This window comes from Rhipicephalus microplus, chromosome 10 (genome assembly GCF_043290135.1).
Source record: "Rhipicephalus microplus isolate Deutch F79 chromosome 10, USDA_Rmic, whole genome shotgun sequence".
Lineage (NCBI taxonomy): Eukaryota > Metazoa > Arthropoda > Arachnida > Ixodida > Ixodidae > Rhipicephalus > Rhipicephalus microplus.
The window spans coordinates 89335226-89355013 of NC_134709.1; the positions used below are offsets into that span (position 1 = coordinate 89335226).

Consider the following 19788-nt stretch of genomic DNA (forward strand, 5'->3'; position numbering starts at 1 on the left):
AAATTAACACCACCCTCGCACTTCTACAAGTAGCTTCCTTTCCAGCACATGTGTTATGGCTATACGCGTATGATTAGACCTGTAGTGTGACTAGTCGTTCCGGGCAAAAGGTGCACGGTTCTGGACTTTAGGCAGCGTTTTCTTGCTCCTGTCATCTGTCCATTGCCTTCAAAAGAGCTTCGGCTCTTCTTTCTAGCTTTTTTTTATGCCATGTGCACGTCGCTTCGGACCACTTATTTTCTAATAGAATATATTGGTTGCCAATATCTCCATTTCATCTGATAATATCGGTGGTTTAACGTCCCAAGACCAGGATATGGTTATGAGAGACGACGTAGTGGAGGGCTCTGGTAGTTTCGAACACCAGGGGATCTTTAACGCGTATACCCAAACTTAAGTACATTGACCTCGAACATTTCCGCCTCCATCGAAAATGCAGCCGCCGCCGCCGGGATTTGATCCCGCGACCTTCGGGTTATCAGTTAAGTGCCATTACCACTAGACCGCCGCGGCGCCTTCATTTCAGTTGTCGTCTATTTCTCGTATACCGTCTTGGGACGCAATAAGAACGTAATGCTGTAGCGCTAAATTTAAAACGAGAAACACTAAAAGACAAAGATAAATTAGAAAATTGGGCTCTTTCTCTTCACATTCGAGTTTTGCCTTACGACACCATGTCCTTCTGTAAGAACCGACTCGCCCGAAAAAAAAAATAACTAATTAAGGAACAAAACACGGTAGGAAAGCAACTATGACATAAAACAGATTGGATGGCGGCCACGTTGGTTGTTTTGAGTCACAATTATTGATGCACTGCTAGCTTATGTACCTGGCTCAGTTTATTTAAACAGGTGAAAAATATGGCATATTTGTTTCTTCGTTAATTGATTTATTTGTGGGGTTTAACGTCCCAAAACCACCATATGATTATGACAGACGCCGTAGTGGAGGGCCCCGGAAATTTTGAGCACCTGGGGTTCTTTAACGTCCACCCAAATCTGAGTACACGGGCCTACAACATTTCCGCCTCCATCGGAAATACAGCCGCCACAGCCGGAATAAGATCCCGTGACCTGCGGGTCAGCAGCCGAGTACCTTAGCCACTAGACCACCGTGGCGGGGCTATTTCTTCTTCGTAACTATTTTTTTAAGTTGACGGGACAATTGGAGATAACCTCTTTTTGATTGCAAGTGCTCTGAAATTGAGAAATACTGTAACATGCTTCACGCTAGCGTGAAATTCGGCATAGTTCACGTTTCTGCATTTTGCTCCTTTACACACACAAAAAAAACGTCACACTTTGTATGCACAAATTACACAAGAGGACGATCTTACAAAAAAACATGGCCATGCGCAAACTTTCAACGGCCTTGATGCTTCGCCATTCTTCAATACATACGCTTTATCATGCATGTGTAAACAAGAGTGGCCAAATTGTTACCGAGCACATAAAATAGCAAGTCACTCAAAAAAGACAAAAAAAAAACATCTTACTCACGAATAAAGAAATCGAAGTGTCACAGACGCAAGCGTTGCCTTGCGTCTGTGACAGGCAATGTATAAAAAGCGTTGTCTGCATTTCGCTTTCAATATTCGATAGAGAAACAAATTTTAAATGTGAAGCTTTTTTTTTTGCGGACCAAATCGTTTTGAGTGTTTATACATGTCTCTATCTGGCGTCTGGCAGCCTACGTCTAGGTGCTCTCGTGATCGACTCCTTAACTTGCTTTAGACTAAAGTTTGTATAGGAGGGCACGAGGGTTTAACGAATACAACTTGCTGCTCGTGACATGAATAACATGAAAATCCTGTCGTGTACGTCGTCAAACCTTCTCCTCCAGACGTGTGTCACATATTCCACGAGCCGCGGTTGAGGATATCTGCCACAGGTGATTGACAGTTTACATCTGCCCATGAATGACGAGAACAGACATTGCAAAATTAGATGCGAGTGCAAGAAAAAAAGGCTTACAGCGGCAGCGTTAACCCGATGAATGCGGAGAATAAGAATCATGGTCCCAGCAGAAGTCAAACCCAAGCATGCTGCGTAGAAGTCGGGTATTCGCACACCAGGCCTTGAAATCAATTTGAAGATAAAACACCTTATGAAGGCGTAATGCCGGCTGAATGTCCATTGTATTCGCAGTGCTGGCTATCTAATGTAATAACAAGTCAATAAACATTGTATATGTATACTCCTGTACACAGAGCTCATGTCAGGTTAAGGGCAGTAATCGCCCCAGTAGGCTCCGCTTCTATAGCAGTCAGATAAACATTACTTTTGTATTTCCACGATTCAGAAAGATATATATTCAAACGTTGCCCCGCCACGGTGGTCTAGTGGCTAAGGTATTCGGCTGCTGACCCGCAGGTAGTTCAGCTGGTAGAGCGTCAGACGCGTCATTAGAAGGTCTCAGGTTCGCTGTCACTACCCACGGCATCTTTTCGTCCACTTTTCTTTCTTTACATTTACATTACATTTACTTCTAATAATATGCCCTACAGCTTCCCTAGTATTACAGTCTGTTAGTTCTTGTTAATATTGTCTCTAACAAAAAAATCGAGTCCTTAATCGTGCATTTCGTTCCTTAAAGGGGCCCTGCAACACTTTTTGAGCATGATCAGAAAATGCTGCCGATTAATAGTAGACGCTCCCGACAACACGCGAGCCAAATATTATAGCGCAGCACGCGGTCCGGAATTCACAATAAATTATGAAAATTAGTTAAAAATTGCTTCCTCTTCTCCCTACAAATAACGCAATAAGCACAAGAATCACTCGTAGTAAGCCCATCTATTAGCCATTGGCTGATTGGAACATGGCACGCTCGGTCGTTACAGAGATCGCCGTGGGAGGCCGTCACTAGTCCACGCGTGCGCGCGCGATCTACTGAAAAAGCCGCGTATTTGAAGGAGAAAAAAAAAGAAAAAAACTGCTTAAGGTCACGAGGCACGCGTGAAATTTTTTGTTTGCCACTCCGATCCTTCCCTGCTCAGCTTCCAGCGCTTTCGTCGGGACGAGAGCACAGAGAGTGCGATCGCAGCATGTGACAAATCTTTGTAACTCCGCTCGTTCTGGACGGATTCTTAAAATTTCTGCGGCGTTGAATATGTGAGACAACACGCTTTTCCGGTGAGTTAATTCCATAGTTACTGCAAAAAGTGTTTCAGCGCCCTTTTATGGGTATATTACCGGGTGACGAAAACTAAAATCACATTCAAATGTATGCTTGTCCACGTTTTTCTATCACTGGGTCCTTAGGTACAATTTGCGCGTACCAGTTTGTCCTTCAAGCACGAACCCACTCGCCCAGCAGCAAGTGTTGGCGAACGTGACGCTGCAATCACAAACATTCACCTTATTCACGTATGCAGGGCAACCATGTCTTGGTGCTGTTGCTGCGTATGCTGGCTTTGGGAATTGAGGCATGGAAAATGCTGAGCACCGAAGTCTACGCAGAGCCAGCGCTGGTGAGTCGAGCATTAAGCCTTTTCATAGAAATGTGACATCTGATTATTAGATGAGGCTGTGAGCAGCAAGAATACGGGCAGTTTTGGTAGGCCAAAGTTACCGTTACAAAATTCGTGTTTCGTTGACATAAGCGAGAGACTATGTTGGATATACACCGAATAATGTCAGGCAATACTTTTTTTCTGAAACTTCATGTAACACGTTAAAATTTGTTTGCTAAGGCACGTTGCGGGGCTAGTTGATTGGGATTCATCATTTATAAGGGTATACTTAGCGCACCATGACAAGGACACAAAAAGAGACACTAGCGCTGTGTATGTGCGCGTGTCTCTTTTTTTCTGTGTCCTTGTCGTGGTGCGCTATGTATACCCTTACTTATACATGATAAAATTTGTTATTCCAATTTTTATTGGCAGTTTTAATAAGTTTCGTTTTTCATGGTTGATGATAATGCCGAAGGTGGGCCAAATTGCATTTATATTGTAATAAAATAGTTCGCCATCATCATCTTGGAAGCAGTATATAAGGTCTATACCAGTATTGATATCGAGCTATTGAAATATAAAAAAAGGTATATGCAGCAAAGTACCGGACACAGCAAGCAAAAACGACAGCCCCAAGAAAGCAAACAGTCTTTGCACAGTTACACTTTATATGACAGAAATATAACCATCCTGAGCAGTATCGCACAGCACGTGTACCGAGTATCCTTAGCATACGCCAACAAGAAAAGGTAAATTTCGAGTCATACATTCACCATATAATGTACACTATAATTATTTTCTTAGAAACAAGCTCGAACAGCAAAGAGTTTACGAAGTGGAATTTTTTTGGTGTCTTAAGGCCTTGTAACCTAACACTTAGATCAGGGGTCCTCAAAGGTGGTTCCCCGGTACATAAGGTTCTCAAGGCCCCTCCTCGGGGTTCCACGAGCCGCTGATAAATTTTCCTTGGTTCCGCACTCACCCACTCGACTCACTTAGATGGTGACCCCCAGGAGTGATTCATCTAGGGAACCTCCTTATTGACGCCTGAGCGTCAACAGGCACATCTCATAGCGTAAGAGAAACGCCCGACTTGCACAATAAATCTCGCCAGCAGTTTGTAGCTGGCCAGAGTCCGCAAACGGGACGCATAGTGGCTTAAATTTTGGGGGCCCTCAATTATCATATTACCACAATGCCCATATCGGTTGTTCGAAAATAGGTGCCGCTAACGAGCGCGGAAAGTCAGAAGGCTGCATGTTGGTGCCTAAACTTCTTATATACCCTTGCATTTGAATTTATTGAAAATAATGAAAAAAAGCTCGCTGGGAGGGGGTTCCTTCGCACTTTATGTAGCTTAGCAGGGTTCTTTGACACTAACATGCTTCAGAGCCGCTGGCTTAGATTAAAGTCGCTGTATGGGTAGACCTATTTCACGGGTACAATAGTTCTATGCACATGGTTGAAGATTCTCAGTGCCTAATTTTAGTGGTACTTTTGGCTGCAGGACGTGCAGCTGTTCACCAGGTTTATTCCAGCGCTGATGTGCCTCATGATTGATGACCAGGTGAGATTGGTTACTGCTTTAGAGTTGCGCCGCACACAGGCTGCGCAAGATATGCGCATTACTTGTTTGCAGCTATGCGTGAGACACATCTACGTTTTACGTAGATGTGTCTCACCTCCCGCATAACCCTGATGCAAACAGCCGATGGTCGACAAATGGGTGCCTTCTGCTCACCAGTCTGCTTGCATACCATGTAGTAGATTAAATGAACGCAAAAGAGGAAAACGATTTCACTGCTATTACTAAATTACCTTTTCACAATTCCTGCGCGATCACACACACACAAAAAGAGATGCGAATGGCGACGCCATCTTGAAATTCCTGCACCGAGCTCCGTGACGCCCTGAATTTTTGACGGTGTTTACAAGGACCTACGTAGTTCTCAATAAGTGAATGTGAACTTACCAAGTTTCGGGAAATTTCGTCGAGCCCATGTCGGCGAAATGCGACAAACGCACTTTGAAATTCGAAACATCACACGTGCAGGTTTCGGCACTATGCATAAAAATGGTACTTTGACCTTGGATAATACCTAATAATGAGCGTGTGGTTGTACAATTCACGGCTTTAGAGTCTTCGGAAAACATTATCAATCTAAACCGAATAGGTTCCCTTCAGTGTTCTTTAAATTTTGGCGTACGTCGTAACATTACAGAAACTGATCATTTTTACATGCATGCAGCACACGGTGACATATAAAGTGCTTAAGCAGTAAGTAAGCAAATAGCGACAAATTTTGTTATATGGAACGCCGCAAATTATACAATGAAGTATTGCTAATTCTAACTATCAGCTAGCGACCACAATTCATGTGCGAAGAACTTAACAGAAAATCTGCGCTCACTGAAAGCACTCACCGCAGCTGTCAGAAGTGGCCAGACGACGCGAGCTGATTGAATTACATTTAAAAAAAAATGCGTCACGTTGGGCTTGCAACATTATGTATGGTTCAGACGAGTTATTTGTTATACGTCTGTATGAACGTGGAGTATACTGTTACACACACAGTTCCAATAAGACTTCACCGCAAACGTACCGCTTCACAGGAACCTGGTCTTGGGTATGAAATTCCATTACCCCAATTCAAATGCCCGATTTGTTGTTTTTTCATTATTTTTTAGATGCGACTTCTGAGTTCCCGGCTGAAAGAGAATGATGAGGGTTCACCCAGCGCAACTGCCGATCCCTCGGAACCCATTCCTGACGCATTCCAAGAGTACGTTAAGGGGAACGCCCTTGCCAGTACGCTGGCATTATTCTACGTTTTACATCTCGGTTAGTATTCACGAGACTATAATAATAAAAATCACCACAAGTATAATAGGTTTCGAAACTTTAAGTACCAAAAAAACGCAGTATTATAATACGTACGCTGTATTTAAGGGCAGACAAAATTTCGACCACCTGTAGTACATTCATCTTCATCTAAGCCCGAGAAATTGGCCTTTAGCGGTCGTCTATGATTTCAGTTTTGAAAGTTCACTGAGGTTCATCATTAATTCTTGGTAACCACCAACTTGCGTTGCTGTTATGTACTTGTGTGTAATCGTGGAAGCTGGCTACTTCAGTCAAGAACGCCTCTTTTTAAACTACTTTTATTAAAAGCATGACCGAATTACAAAAACTCTTTCTAGGCCAAAGCGTTCTAATGTGTCATGTGTATAACAAATAGCCGAATACAGCTAGTCAAGTACTCCTGTCACAGTGTTATCTTCCGCGTATGTGTTAATGACTATTCTTAAATGCTTCTATACAGTACCCTTAATGCTAGCTGTGCATATGTACGCATTTACATCACCAATCAGCTATTTATCTGGCCTCAACAATCTTCGAAGGCCATTTATAAGACGAATACCTTTTTATTATTCAAGCTGGTAAAGTTAGAACGTTCATGCCACTTCGCGAGGGTAAAGTGCGTCGTAGTACGTTAAATAATGGTGTCGATAAACTATTTGTTGAACATCAGCTTTTATGAGGTCTTGAATGTTATTCAGCTTTTCACGTTATATGGGCTCAACACTGTATAAAACATTGGTTTTTCGCCGTCTAAGTCAAATGGCAGCAGTTCATTTCCAAGAACGTATTTATTTAACAATGGGAAGGAAATTGTTGCGCTTTTGGCGTGTGTCATCATTACGTCGTGTGATGCCAGATTGTTCTGCGGTAGCGAATATACGGACACCCAGGTGCATTTGTGCCGTTTCTGTTGCCGTCATGTTACATATATGCTCCGAAATAATAACATCTCCCTTCACCACCGCGTGTTGTGTTTTGTGTATGCGAGCAAAACCTGCAGACAGGCGTGGCTCGAGCAAAGAGGCACCGACCAACTCCGTTGAGAGAAGGAGCGTGAAAGGATGCCGATGTGTGTAGTGAGGAGGCTGCGTCGCTCAGGCTGCAAGAGGGAACTTTGCTCAAAAGGGCGCGGCCACGCGCACTATCTAGGGGCAAATAGGTAGGCGACTCACACTCTTGAGTATGCTGTGCTTTCGCCGCTTACACAATTAGTGCTGGAGCGACAATTGTCACCGAAATAAATTCGCTCCCTAGAGTCGCCGTGATTCCTTACGTCAGTCTTTCGTAGAGTTACGCCAGGTAGAATCCTGACGGTGTGAGCTACCAGGTCAAGTCAAGACCTCCGACAATTTAAAGTCGGAGGTCCTCAAGCGAAAAGATGTCGGAGACACGTTGAGAGATCCCAAAGACCCGTTCAAGAGTATTCGGCATTTTAAAAATGAAAACTATCGCGTAATCCACTGTACATAGGCCAACAGGAGAGCTTATTTTTATTTTTAGTAACCAAAGTAAACACACGCATGTACATGGGTCACATAAATCTTGTACGCACACGCATGAAAACAAACAATTTTATACAAATATAAAATGTAAAAAACATGATTTCAAAAGACAGATGGTGCCATTTGAGCACTTGCTATATGTTGAACAACAGATTTCGCACATGTCTCTTTAATTTACGTTAAGGCATTTCGAAGTCGATACCATACGTAAAAACTTGCGCAATATTGTTGGTATCTTGTACTTTAAAAGGCATTTTTCGTAGCGTGTGCGAAAAGGGGAACTGGTCTGGAATATTTCGGAGAGTGTATTGGCACGAGCCGTTTGTGAGGTTATGTTTCGGTCCCTAACCACGAAAACATGTCTAACCACGAAGAAATGTCTCTAACCACGAAAAAACACTAAAACATACCATTGCATTGAACTCGACTGCAGAGGCCATAAGACGAAATGCTTGCGCGCCTTTACAGCTCGGTCATGGCTGGCCTTGCTTAAACGAGCCCGATCAAACCTAACAGCATACGCACTGCCACGCAGCACGACAGCGTGACCATACAGGCCTGGTGCGCGTGCTGTGCAAGCTGGCAGAAACGGAAGGCCGCCGCGCCTACAAGGACCCGTTCCTGCACAGCCTGGTTGGCCACTTGACAAACATGGCTCACCATTTTGCAAGAGAAGACTTCTGCATGGTCGTATTCGACGACTTCTTACTCCGCGGACTGAAAAGCAGTGCTCTGAAAGGCGACACACAGAAAAGCAACAGGCATGCCAAAAAGGTAATGATAATTGCTGGTGTTTTGTGCCCAAAACTAGCAAATGATGGTTCGCGAGAGACGGTGTAGTGGACGGCCACGAAAACTTCGACCTCCTGGCATCATTAACTACGGACCAAAGGGTTAGGCCTGTCATGTGCTGTAATCGTATGCAGTCGTAGCTTGGCATGATGCACGCAGAACTGCGTTATACAAATGGGTAAAAAATGCGCCTTCCACTGCGCTCCGCGTTCGCTGTCTTTCGTCCTCGTTCGCTCTGCCGGTTTCAACGACGGCGACGCCGCTCGACGTAGGAACGGTCACCTTATAGCTACGCTCTACAAAGCTAAAAGAGAGCAAAAAGTAATAGATGTTATAGTACAGCAATCGGGTTGGGAAAAGTTGAGCGGGTAAAATATAGCCGAGCCGACGCCAGCTGTGTAGCTTTCCATCAGTTTACCTGTGACCTAGCCTTCCGTACTTAGTGCAAGCCACGCTAATTTTTGTATAACTTATATCGGTGCTTGCTTCGGCGAGTTGATGGCAATTCATCATTACGTTATTGTGCACTACTTAAAAGTCTCGTCCTTCATCTCAAAGAAGTTCGTCTTTTACGCAGTGCGCGGTATGTAGATACAATTTTTGTAGCGTAAGCAGTTTAAGCCGAGGTTGAGCAGTTTCGCGAGAACCTACGGTGTGCAGTTCGGCGCAAGTGCCAGGAGTACTGACGTCACATGGCGCACAGCTGGCGCGCCGAAGGCCTGGAAGCTCATGGAGTGACTTGGGCTGGAGCTTGACACACGTGAGATCACTCACTACTCCGTTCGTACATCCATCCGTCCGTTCGTCCGTGGTTCGTTCGTTCGTCACCTTTCCAGCCAACCGTAGCTCACGCTACGTACATCCTGGCATAGCCGAGCTGGGTCACTGCTATATTTTTTTTTCTCAATGTCTTCTCAGCCGATGTATTGATCATTGCCCGCACCACACCCAAAGCTCTCTGAATCTAAGGTGGTTTTTTTCACAGCCTCCGGTATTGGAGACATCCAAAGCTTTCTGCAATTCACTTGATTTTTGCGCTGCCTCGGAGATCTACACACCTCTGATCAAGCAACAATGTCAAGTGATGCGATGACGTCATCCTCTGACGTCACGCTATGTGATAAAACAGACGTCCATATGACATGACGATAGTTATAGCGCAAGAACAAAACGATGACACAGAGACAAGGACACGAAGGACACATGTCCTTCTTGTCTCTGTGTCGTCGTTTTGTCCTCGCGCTATAACTATCGTCATGCCATACCAACTAGCCCAAGCTGCCACACTTCTAAGTCCATATGACGTCACGAATTTCCGCCACATATGAAATCATTTTTTTGCTTTTTTTTTGCCTTGCTCGTGTTGGTGCCGGCGTTGATGCCGATTTCTCAGTTTGAGGATGCATATGAGACTTTCGCGTAAATGTGCGACATATTAACTGCTTCATATACCAAGGCATACTTCGGAAATGAAAAGCAAGTTATTGAGTTGAATTCAAAAACTAGACTTTTTCGCCCAATGTGAATTTTATTTATAACACTGCTTTCCGAACACCGCTTTCTTTTTTTTTTTACAGATGACTAAGACCCCAGCAAGACATTTGATGCGCCTATTATGGCAAGTGCATGGTAGCCTGCCCCCGGCAAGGTTGAACAACCTAATGAACAAACTCCAACCTTTTGCTGAGGTGAGTCGGCCTTTCACCGGTGTTCCTTGCAACGCCGAAATGCCCCGGTAAGCAACGTGTTTTTCTTCATATGAAGGAACCTCTAGGTGACCTCAATGCCATACTTAAGTGTCTTTATTGACACAAGTGCCGAGAGCAGGGTTCTTAACATCGCTGTCTTGTGCACGCATCTCCGTTGCGAATATGAGCCACACATGACGGCTTGATTAATTAATTGGCAATCACTTTATCAGTGTATTTTTACGTGTGCTTCGTTCTCGAATATACGACGCCATAAATAACTTTAAGAAGGATACAACTGACGAGCATGTCACGTTATTGAGGTCAGAACCTACTAGTCATACACTGAGAAAGATGGTTCAAGCTCGACTTTAAGAGCTCCGCTCTAGAAGTCTGTTTCTACCAGGCAAGAAAATCGTTCAATTTTTGTGACGAAAGGTCTTACAAGATCAATAAAACAGCCGACTTTGGTTGCATGGATGAGCACTGCCGCCGCCACCACCGATATGCGTAAACACTTACGAGTGCAGTGAGAAGAAAACATCAAGGATCTAGCCGGGTTTGAACGTGATAAATGCACGCTATAGTTGCATTGAATTATGGACGGATAAACTATTTTGTTTCAGGTTATTGAAGAACTGAAAGCACCCTTCCAGGCCTTGGAAGAAAAAATAGACCGTGTGAACCTGCAAGCAGCCGCCCCTGGTTCAGCAGACATCCCACTGCCACGTTCGCCAGCGATGGTACCAATGTGATTACAGTCTCCACCTTTGAAATCGGCTAATCTTATTTGGTAAGTTAGCGCTTGGATACATCAGCACCCTAACCCTAATTTCTTGCAGGTGCCTATTGGCGCTGTGGTATCGGTTGAATCACTAGTCGTCTTGTGTACGCTGGTAAAGATAGAGTTTCACAGCAGTTCAGTACATGGAAATCTGGCGTTAATTTCTGTGTAAGCTTCAACGCATGGAGCTTCAGCCAGCGTGGGAGTGATGGGTAGTACATATTTATTTGAATAAACTTCGTTCTTTCAGCTCCGTGTGGCCTATAGCTAATATAGCTAACAAAAGGTCTGAAACCACATTTTACCACATTTATTGCCGGCCAATTGAAATCGGCTCACACGGTTCCCAACATGTCATTTTTTTCTGAAATGAAATCCAAAACAACAATAAACAAAGCCATATGTGCGTTTGAAGCCACAAGCGTGAAGACTAGAAAAATTCATGGACTATATACTCATGCTTTCCACCAAAGTTCCAACCCTGTTAAATGTCGGTCGCACATACATCGTCGCACGGTGATTGTAAACAAGAACATCTTCAGGCGTCTGTGATTCATACGAGGAGTCAGCGATACGCCAATAATTGGACGATATTCCCAGACGACTTAAGTGCAGATTAATACACGCATGGACTTGCACAGATTAAAATACATATAGCGCGTGCTCGCGTACTTGTATGTAGTCGTGCTCAGTACGATTTGTAAGTTGCAACGCAGGGAGGCGTGGCCTTACACGCTCCAAAAGCACTAAATGATGTTGGAACTTATTTCAAACTAGAAAGCTTTAATGAGCAAAATTTAAATGTGGAAATGAAAATAGGTTGAAGTGATGAGCAATTCTTCAGCATGCGAGGCCACGTGCTCACGTGTTGCAAGTTATACTGACCACGACTGTAGATTACAAGTCTATGTGGGTCACAGGGTATATATACCTGAGCCGCGGCCGCTGGATAAAAAGAACCAGCCGCGGCCGCTGGATAAATACTATGTAGCGGCCATGCCTGAACTGAAGTTGCGCAGCCAAATGAAATCCCCACAGAAAGCGCTCGAGTTACATGCATCTGGTAGGAAAGAACAGTGTTGTTCATTCTTAGGATGAACACGGCTCAGCGTGGCCTCGTTCTGCGGAGCGCCATTACATCCACCGCGGCCGCGCATCGAGTCCAAGGAGCGCAGGCCACGGCCGGGCTATAATGGCTAGAAGATAGCCGGGCTATAGACTGCACCTGCGCGCGCTTCATTCGCGAGCGCAGGTGCAGACTAGTGCGCAGGCACACACCCCGCGCATGCCCCGCTACAGTCTCACGCACGGTCACGCGGGGAGTGCTGCCACGTTGCACGATGGTGATCCTAAATGTGGACGGCAGTCGAAAAATCTGTCCAGGATTGTAAGTCTGACGCAGTCCTTCGAATCCTGGACATAGATGATGTCTGCCTGCACGCCTGTGTACAGTCACTTTGATTAGGATTGAAGGTATTTCGGGTGAGGCAGCTAGCTATACCTCCACGAGCTGAACTACCACAACACGCACTTTCGCTGTGCGCCATGCTGCGTGTTCCGATAAATAGGGAGAGCTTTCATGTTAATCAATCCAGACAGGCTGTCTCTTGATGAGCGTATTGCGCACACTTTGAAGAACACCACTTCCGTTCTATTTCTTTTTTTTTTTGTAGCGTAACGTACACTGGTCGAAGTTGAGCAGCTTCGCGTGGCTCGTCGAGAGCAGTTCTGCGCATGCCCGAGGAGCAGTGATGATAACACAAAGCTCACAGCTGGCGCGCCTGAGAAGACCTGGAAGCTCCTGATGTGACGTGTCACTTGTGGGCTGGCACTTGATTCGCGTGAGCCCACCCGCCAGTTCGTCCATCCGTTTGTCCATATATAGCTCACGCTACGTATATACTGACACAGTCGAGATAAACCTCTCCTGACGTTTTCGCCGTTTACCTATTCATTCTGTGCATGGTCTCTTGCACAGAGGAAACCCCTTGGCACACCTCTCTTTCTCTGTAGATCCTTCCCGCAAAGATCGCTGTCGATGTTTTCCAAACAGGGAATTAAATCAACTCCGAAGATGCTGCCCTTCGCATTACATAAATATTGTCTCAAGCTGAATTATCGATTAACCGGCTAAATCACCATCATATTATGTACAGCGGCGTCTGAACGCTTCTGTAAACAGCTTTCACTAGTCTAGGATTCTATTTCTGCCCACCATATAGCAACCGCGCTGAGCTTGACGAGTGGCGTGAATTTCAGCCGTGGCTGTGGTCTTTCGTTTGTGAGCAAGTTCACTCACGGATTTCAATACAGTTCAATTTATTTTCCACTATACACATGCTGAATTGTTGTGTTGGGGTAAAACCTACATTTGTATTGTGACGAGACCCCAATTTCGGGCACAGGCTCCACCGCCATCTTATTTGAAACGTCACTTGGGCGGAAGAGAACTTTGTAATACCCAGAAAGTGTTTATTCCTAAACATCACTAATTAGAGCTATAAAATCGCCACATGAATATGCAGCACCAAGAGAACAACGAAGAACACGCGCAGCGAGCGAAGACGAGGTTCTCTTCCGATCAGTTTGCCAGTGTTCTGGTACAATTAAAGTGAGTTTCCTGGATTCGACTGCTGCTGTTTCTGCATTGTGACACTGGTGGAGGCGCTGGGTACATGTTCGGGACGCCTGACAACAGCCCCGCATCTGGTCAAGAAAGGCTTCCGCGCATCGACACCCTCGTTCACCGCAGCAGCCGGCGCCTGTTAGGCCTCAGCCCAGAGTTTGGTCCATTGCCGGAAAGCGTGGCTGTGCCAGAAAGCATGACGGCGCCTGGAAGCACTGGCCCCAACATGTCCAGCTCAACCACGACACAGGTGACTGTTTTGAACCCTCGACTTCCGGTTGACTTACACGGAAACACATATGAGGATGCACATGACTGACTCGAGGAATTCGAGCACACAGTGAATGTTAACGGTTGGAACACCACACAGAAATTGGGCTACGTTTATTTTCCGCTTCAAGACGGAGCCCAAACGTGGTTCACGAATCGCGTGTGGTCGTCTTGGGACGAGTTCCGGCAGAAGTTCCTCGACACGTTCGCGAGCACTGAAAGACGAGAAATCGCACAGCGTCTCCTCGAGTCACGGATTCAGAAACCAATTGAATCCGTTACGATGTTTGTTGAAGACATGACGCGGCTATTTCGTCGAGCAGATCCTAATATGCCCGAAGCCAAAAAGGTTAGCCACCTCATGCAGGGCATTAAGGAGCAGCTGTTCGCTGGTCTCGTACGAAACCCGCCTACAAGTGTGGATGAATTCTCCAAGGAGGCGACATCTATCGAACGCGCACTGCATCTACGTTATCGCCAGTATGACCGCCCAACCCACAGTGCACCGATTAGCGTGGCAGCCACTACCACAGCAACAACACCCGACGAAGGTTCTTTGCGCCAACTAATACAAGAAATCATACAAGAAGAGGTCAAGAAACTCGTCGCCAAACCGAATGACTGCGCGATCGCCTCAGTAACGGAAGTTGTACGCCAGGAGATCAGGCAAGCGCTCTCGCTTCCTGAGCCGAACACGAGCACTCCCAGGGCAAGCTATGCAGACGTAGTCCGCCGACAGCCAGCGAACGTGCCGACACCACATCAGTACCACCAGCAACATCCGCCAACAGCGCCTTGGTGCTACAGAGAAACTTCGACGCCGAGGCGGCCACCACTTCGCAAAACTGACATCTGGCGTACCCCTGATCATAGGCCCCTGTGCTTTCACTGTGGCGAAGCAGGCCACATCGTTCGGTATCGCCCGTATCGCGCCGCAGGGTACCAAGGGTTTCCTTCTACGGTTCCTCGGCGCCATTTCAACGGAACACCTGACGTCGACACGAGTGCCATGACCCCGCGGGATGTTCCTCCTGGGTTTCGATCACGCTCACCCTCTCCTGGGCGTTATTCTCCATCCTCTAGACGGAGCACCACTGACATGCCAAGAGGGAGATCTCCTAGTCCACGCCGGGGAAACTAAAAGCAGCGACCTCAGGGGGGAAGGTTGCGAATCGTCGAAGTGCTGAAAATCCCTCATTACTGTCGAGCGAAGAGAGACACATTTTCAATGAATCGACGAAAGATGGGGTTGTTACTGCCGAAGTTGCAATTACGATTGACGGACATGACGTTATGGCATTGGTCGGCACTGGCGCGGACTTCTCAATAATGAGTGAGAGTCTGGCAGACACGCTCAGGAAGGTTAGAATGGAATGGACAGGACCGAAGATTAGAGGAGCTGGAGGGCAGCTACTCACACCTACCGGAAAGTGCACCGCAAGAATGAAGATAGGGAATGCATCCTTCGTCGCAACTTTTGTTACCCTTTTTGAGTGTTGCAAACAGGCAATCTTGGGGATGGATTTCTTGCGTGAATAAGGTGCCATCATCAATCTTCCGAACGGTGTACTGATCTTTTCAGTGGATCAAAGTGCAGCGCTACACCGAAAATCTCTACGAGTAATTGGCGATGTGACCGTACTTCCGTTATCGTGCCGCCTTGTTTCGGTCACGTGCAGCGAGCAGAATATTGGAGAAGGAATCGCTGAACAAGTATTGACGCTCCTACTCTCTCGCGGTGTTGCAATTGCCAGAAGTATCGTCAATGTTGTGTGCGGTGAAGTAGAGGTTCTGTTGACGAATTTTACCAACGAGCGACGACACATTACACAAGGCACTACAGTTGCCTACTTCAACGAGATCACCGAAATTCGCGAGTGCTGAGTAGTACAACAGGACGAGCTGCAAGCCACGTCAGCCCCACCACCTATTGACGTAAGCTCGGATTTGTCACCAGCGCAGAGACAGCGTCTAGTAGATCTTCTTCACCAGTTCAAAGACTGTTTTTCATCGACCTAGAGGGTCAGTCAAACGCCGCTGACGAAGCATCGGATAATAACGGAGGAGACGGCAAGGCCAATACGACAGAACCCATACCGCGTAGCACCGAAAGAGCGTGAAGCAATCCAGGAACAAGTGAAGAAAATGCTCGATGATGACGTCATCCAGCCGTCAAGAAGTCCTTGGGCATCGCCGGTAGTGCTGGTTAAAAAAAAAGACGGAAGCTTGCGATTTTATGTCGACTACCGCAAGCTGAACCGTGTGACAAAGAAAGACGTATACCCATTACCGCGCATCGATGATTCACTCGACAGGCTGAGGTATGCACGCTACTTTTCGTCAACGGACCTCTAAAGTGGGTATTGGCAAATCGAGGTCGACGAGCGAGATAGAGAAACAACGGCTTTTGTAACGCCTGACGGGCTTTATGAATTTAAAGTCTTGCCATTCGGATTGTGCTCAGCCCCCGCAACATTTCAGAGACTAATGGATACCGTTCTGTCAGGCCTTAAGTGGCAGACATGTCTGGTCTATCTGGACGACGTCATTGTTTTTTCAAAAACATTTGAGGAACACCTGAGCAGGCTGCTATCGGTATTCAGGGCAATAAGGTCTGCGGGCCTGACACTGAAACCCGAGGAGTGTCATTTCGGTTTCAAGGAGCTTCAATTTTCAGGCCATGTGGTGAGCCATGAAGGTGTTCGACCTGATCTCGATAAGATTGTGGCCGTCAGAAAATTTCCGGTACCAAAAGACAAAAAAGCAGTCAGGCGTTTCCTTGGCCTATGCGCATACTACCGAAAGTTTATTGCCAATTTCTCCCACATAGCCATGCCGTTAACACGACTCACAAGAGAAGACGTTTCGTTCACATGGGGCGACGAACAACAGGTGGCATTTGACGATCTCCGACAGCGCCTGCAGACTCCGCCTGTGCTTGCTCACTTTGGTGAGGATGCTCCTACCATGGTCCATACAGATGCCAGCAACGTGGGTTTAGGCGCTGTATTCGTCCAGTGGCAAGACTCACCCGAGCGTGTGATCGCATATGCTAGTAGGACGCTTTCCCGCGCCGAGTCCAACTACTCCACCACGGAAAAAGAGTGTCTTGCTGTCGTATGGGTGGTTATGAAGTTTCGTCCATACCTCTATGGTCGTTCCTTCCACGTAGTCAGCGACCATCATTCCCTCTGCTGGCTGACCAACTTGAAAGACCCGTCTGGTCGGCTCGCACGGTGGAGCTTACGCCTTCAAGAGTTTGATATGACGGTCGTGCATAAGTCCGGACGGCAGCACGCCGACGCCAATTGCTTATCAAGGTCACCGATAAAGCACGACGATGACACAGAAGATGACAGCATGGCGTTTGTAGGAGTCGTTGACACCACTACGATTTCGTGCAAGCAGAAAGAAGACAGTGAGTTGCTTCCTCTTATTGAATTTTTGAATGGCCGGACAACAACCATCCCTAGAAGATTTGCAACGAGCCTGCCGTCATTCTGCTTACGTAGTGGTGTTCTCTATAAGAAGAACTTTTCTCCCAGAGGAAGCACCCACCTACTTGTTCCGACGTCACTTCGTGAGGAGATACTTTGTACTTGCCACGATGAGCCAACGTCTGGTCATCTCGGATACACACGCACATTGGCCAGAATCCAACAGAAATACTACTGGCCAAGACTTCAAGCTATTGTGAAGCAATACGTGCGCACGTGCCTCGATTGCCAACGACGAAAATTGCCACTGTTAAAACCAGCTGGACTATCACAACCAATTCAAGTGCCCACGGTACCTTTTGCCCAAAGTGGAATGGATCTCCTTGGACCATATCCGACTTCCCATGCTGGCAACAAGTGGGTAATAGTCACCACTGATTATGTTACGCGCTATGCGGAAACAAAGGCTTTGTCAAGTGGCACCGCCGTTGAAACCGCACGATTCTTCGTAGAAAATATTGTCCTGAGGTACGGTGCTCCAAGAATCATAATAGCGGATCGAGGTGCCGCTTTCACGGCCGCGCTCCTGAAGGCAGGGCTTAAGCTCAGTGTAACAGCCCATCGGAAAATCACTTCCTATCATCCACAAACCAACGGCTTAACAGAGCGCCTCAACAAGACTATTGCCGACATGTTCAGTATGTACGTTGACGTGGATCACAAGAACTGGGACGACATTCTACCGTACATCACGTTCGCCTATAATACAGCGCAGCAAGAAACTACACGAAGAACACCGTTCAGTCTACTTCATGGCCGTGAAGTGACGACGATGCTTGACGCCATGTTACTGCACGACTGAAATGACATCGATTTGGACGTTGTATCTTTTACCCAACGAGCAGAAGAAGCGAGGCAGCTTTCGCGCGTCCGAATCACCCAGCAGCAAAATTATGACGCCCAACGTTATAATCTGTGACACCGACGTGTCGTCTATCAGGCCGGGGACAAAGTATGGGTATGGAGTCCTATCCGCCGCTGGGGACTGTCTGAAAAGTTGCTGAAGAAGTATTTTGGCCCCTACACAGTTTTACAACGCCTGAGCGACGTTAATTACGTGGTCGTTCCTGACAGCCTCTCGACAACTCGCCAGCAAAAACCAGAAATCGTGCACGTTGTGCGAATGAAGCCCTACTTTTCGGACTGATTTACACCATACATTTACTACACCATCTTTTGTAGAAGACCATCGGGACGCTGCTCTCTGGAGAGGGGCAAATGCCACATTGAATATACAGCACCAAGAGAACAACGAAGAACACGCGCAGCGAGAGAAGAAGACGAGGTTCTCTTCCGATCAGTTTGCCAGTGTTCTGGTACAATTAAAGTGAGTTTTCTGGATTCGACTGCTGTTGTTTCGGCATTGTGACAATATGACATATGTTAAACGGAATTTAAGCGAGACGTAATGAACATCTTGCCAGATAAAAGGCACGTTCATTGTCCTGTCCTTACCTCTGTGAAACGGTTCCTTGGCACTCGTAGTACTATATACACTAGGCAAAACTTTTTTAGGAGTTGAAGCTTCCGTCGAGAATGATATCTCTTTACGTTTTGAGCTGGCACATTCGCGACTTGTACCTATATTCCCAATCTATATTCATGAATGCATGCTATGTCACCGTCTTGTGCTAAAAAATGGCGTTAGACGTCCCTCTCTATTTTTTTTTCAGATTGTCATTCATCAACGCTTCAAGTTGACGCTGTGTTACGAATTTGTAACTATTTACCGGACCAATGGTTTGAAAATCACGTCTACAATCAAGGCACGCCTGCTCTGCAGAGGCATCTGTACACATTTTTTTAGGTATACTTCAACTATTTCTAATAAACAGTTTTTGTTACAAAACGAGGCTTCATTTCACTTACCACCCATTCAGCAGCGTGGTTTGCTGGACGTGTTGGTGCACAATGTGTAGTGAAGGGTGTCTGCAAGCTTCAAACGCGAGCACAAGAAGAAAGTAACGCAGGACGAGACAGGACTTAAGACTGAAGTTTATTTGAAAAAGAGGCGGTATTCTCTACAACACCACCGCGCATGCGTTAAAAGCGAGCAGCAGAATCATGAACATTCTATTTGACACGCTCCACGCACACCCGCACCCTCTTTCTTTATCTTAACAGCACACGCGTGCTACGGGACGAATAATCGATTATCCATGTACTGAAATTCTTTATCGGTGATATGAACTGAAGGTTCACTGAAACATAGTTCAGCGCCCAACTTCCTGACGGGGAAAGCTTCGCATATTTATATTTCCAGTCTATTGATTTCCCTCCCCTCAATCGAGGCACTGCCAAAACGGGGT

The 19788-nt window shown here is 46.3% G+C and overlaps 1 protein-coding gene across 1 annotated transcript in view; it reads left to right on the forward strand.

Moving 5' to 3' along the window:
• The window catches only part of LOC142774476 (negative elongation factor B-like), a 54090-nt gene extending 34684 nt beyond the window's left edge, over nucleotides 1-19406 (forward strand). Inside the window, exons 6-12 of the mRNA XM_075874814.1 lie at nucleotides 3377-3472; nucleotides 4965-5024; nucleotides 6146-6299; nucleotides 8358-8596; nucleotides 10192-10302; nucleotides 10929-11095; nucleotides 19153-19406. Of these exons, the coding sequence (XP_075730929.1) occupies nucleotides 3377-3472; nucleotides 4965-5024; nucleotides 6146-6299; nucleotides 8358-8596; nucleotides 10192-10302; nucleotides 10929-11057 (789 nt within the window). The 3' untranslated portion in view covers nucleotides 11058-11095; nucleotides 19153-19406. The remainder of the gene's footprint in view (nucleotides 1-3376; nucleotides 3473-4964; nucleotides 5025-6145; nucleotides 6300-8357; nucleotides 8597-10191; nucleotides 10303-10928; nucleotides 11096-19152) is intronic.
• The last annotated feature ends 382 nt before the right edge of the window (nucleotides 19407-19788 follow it).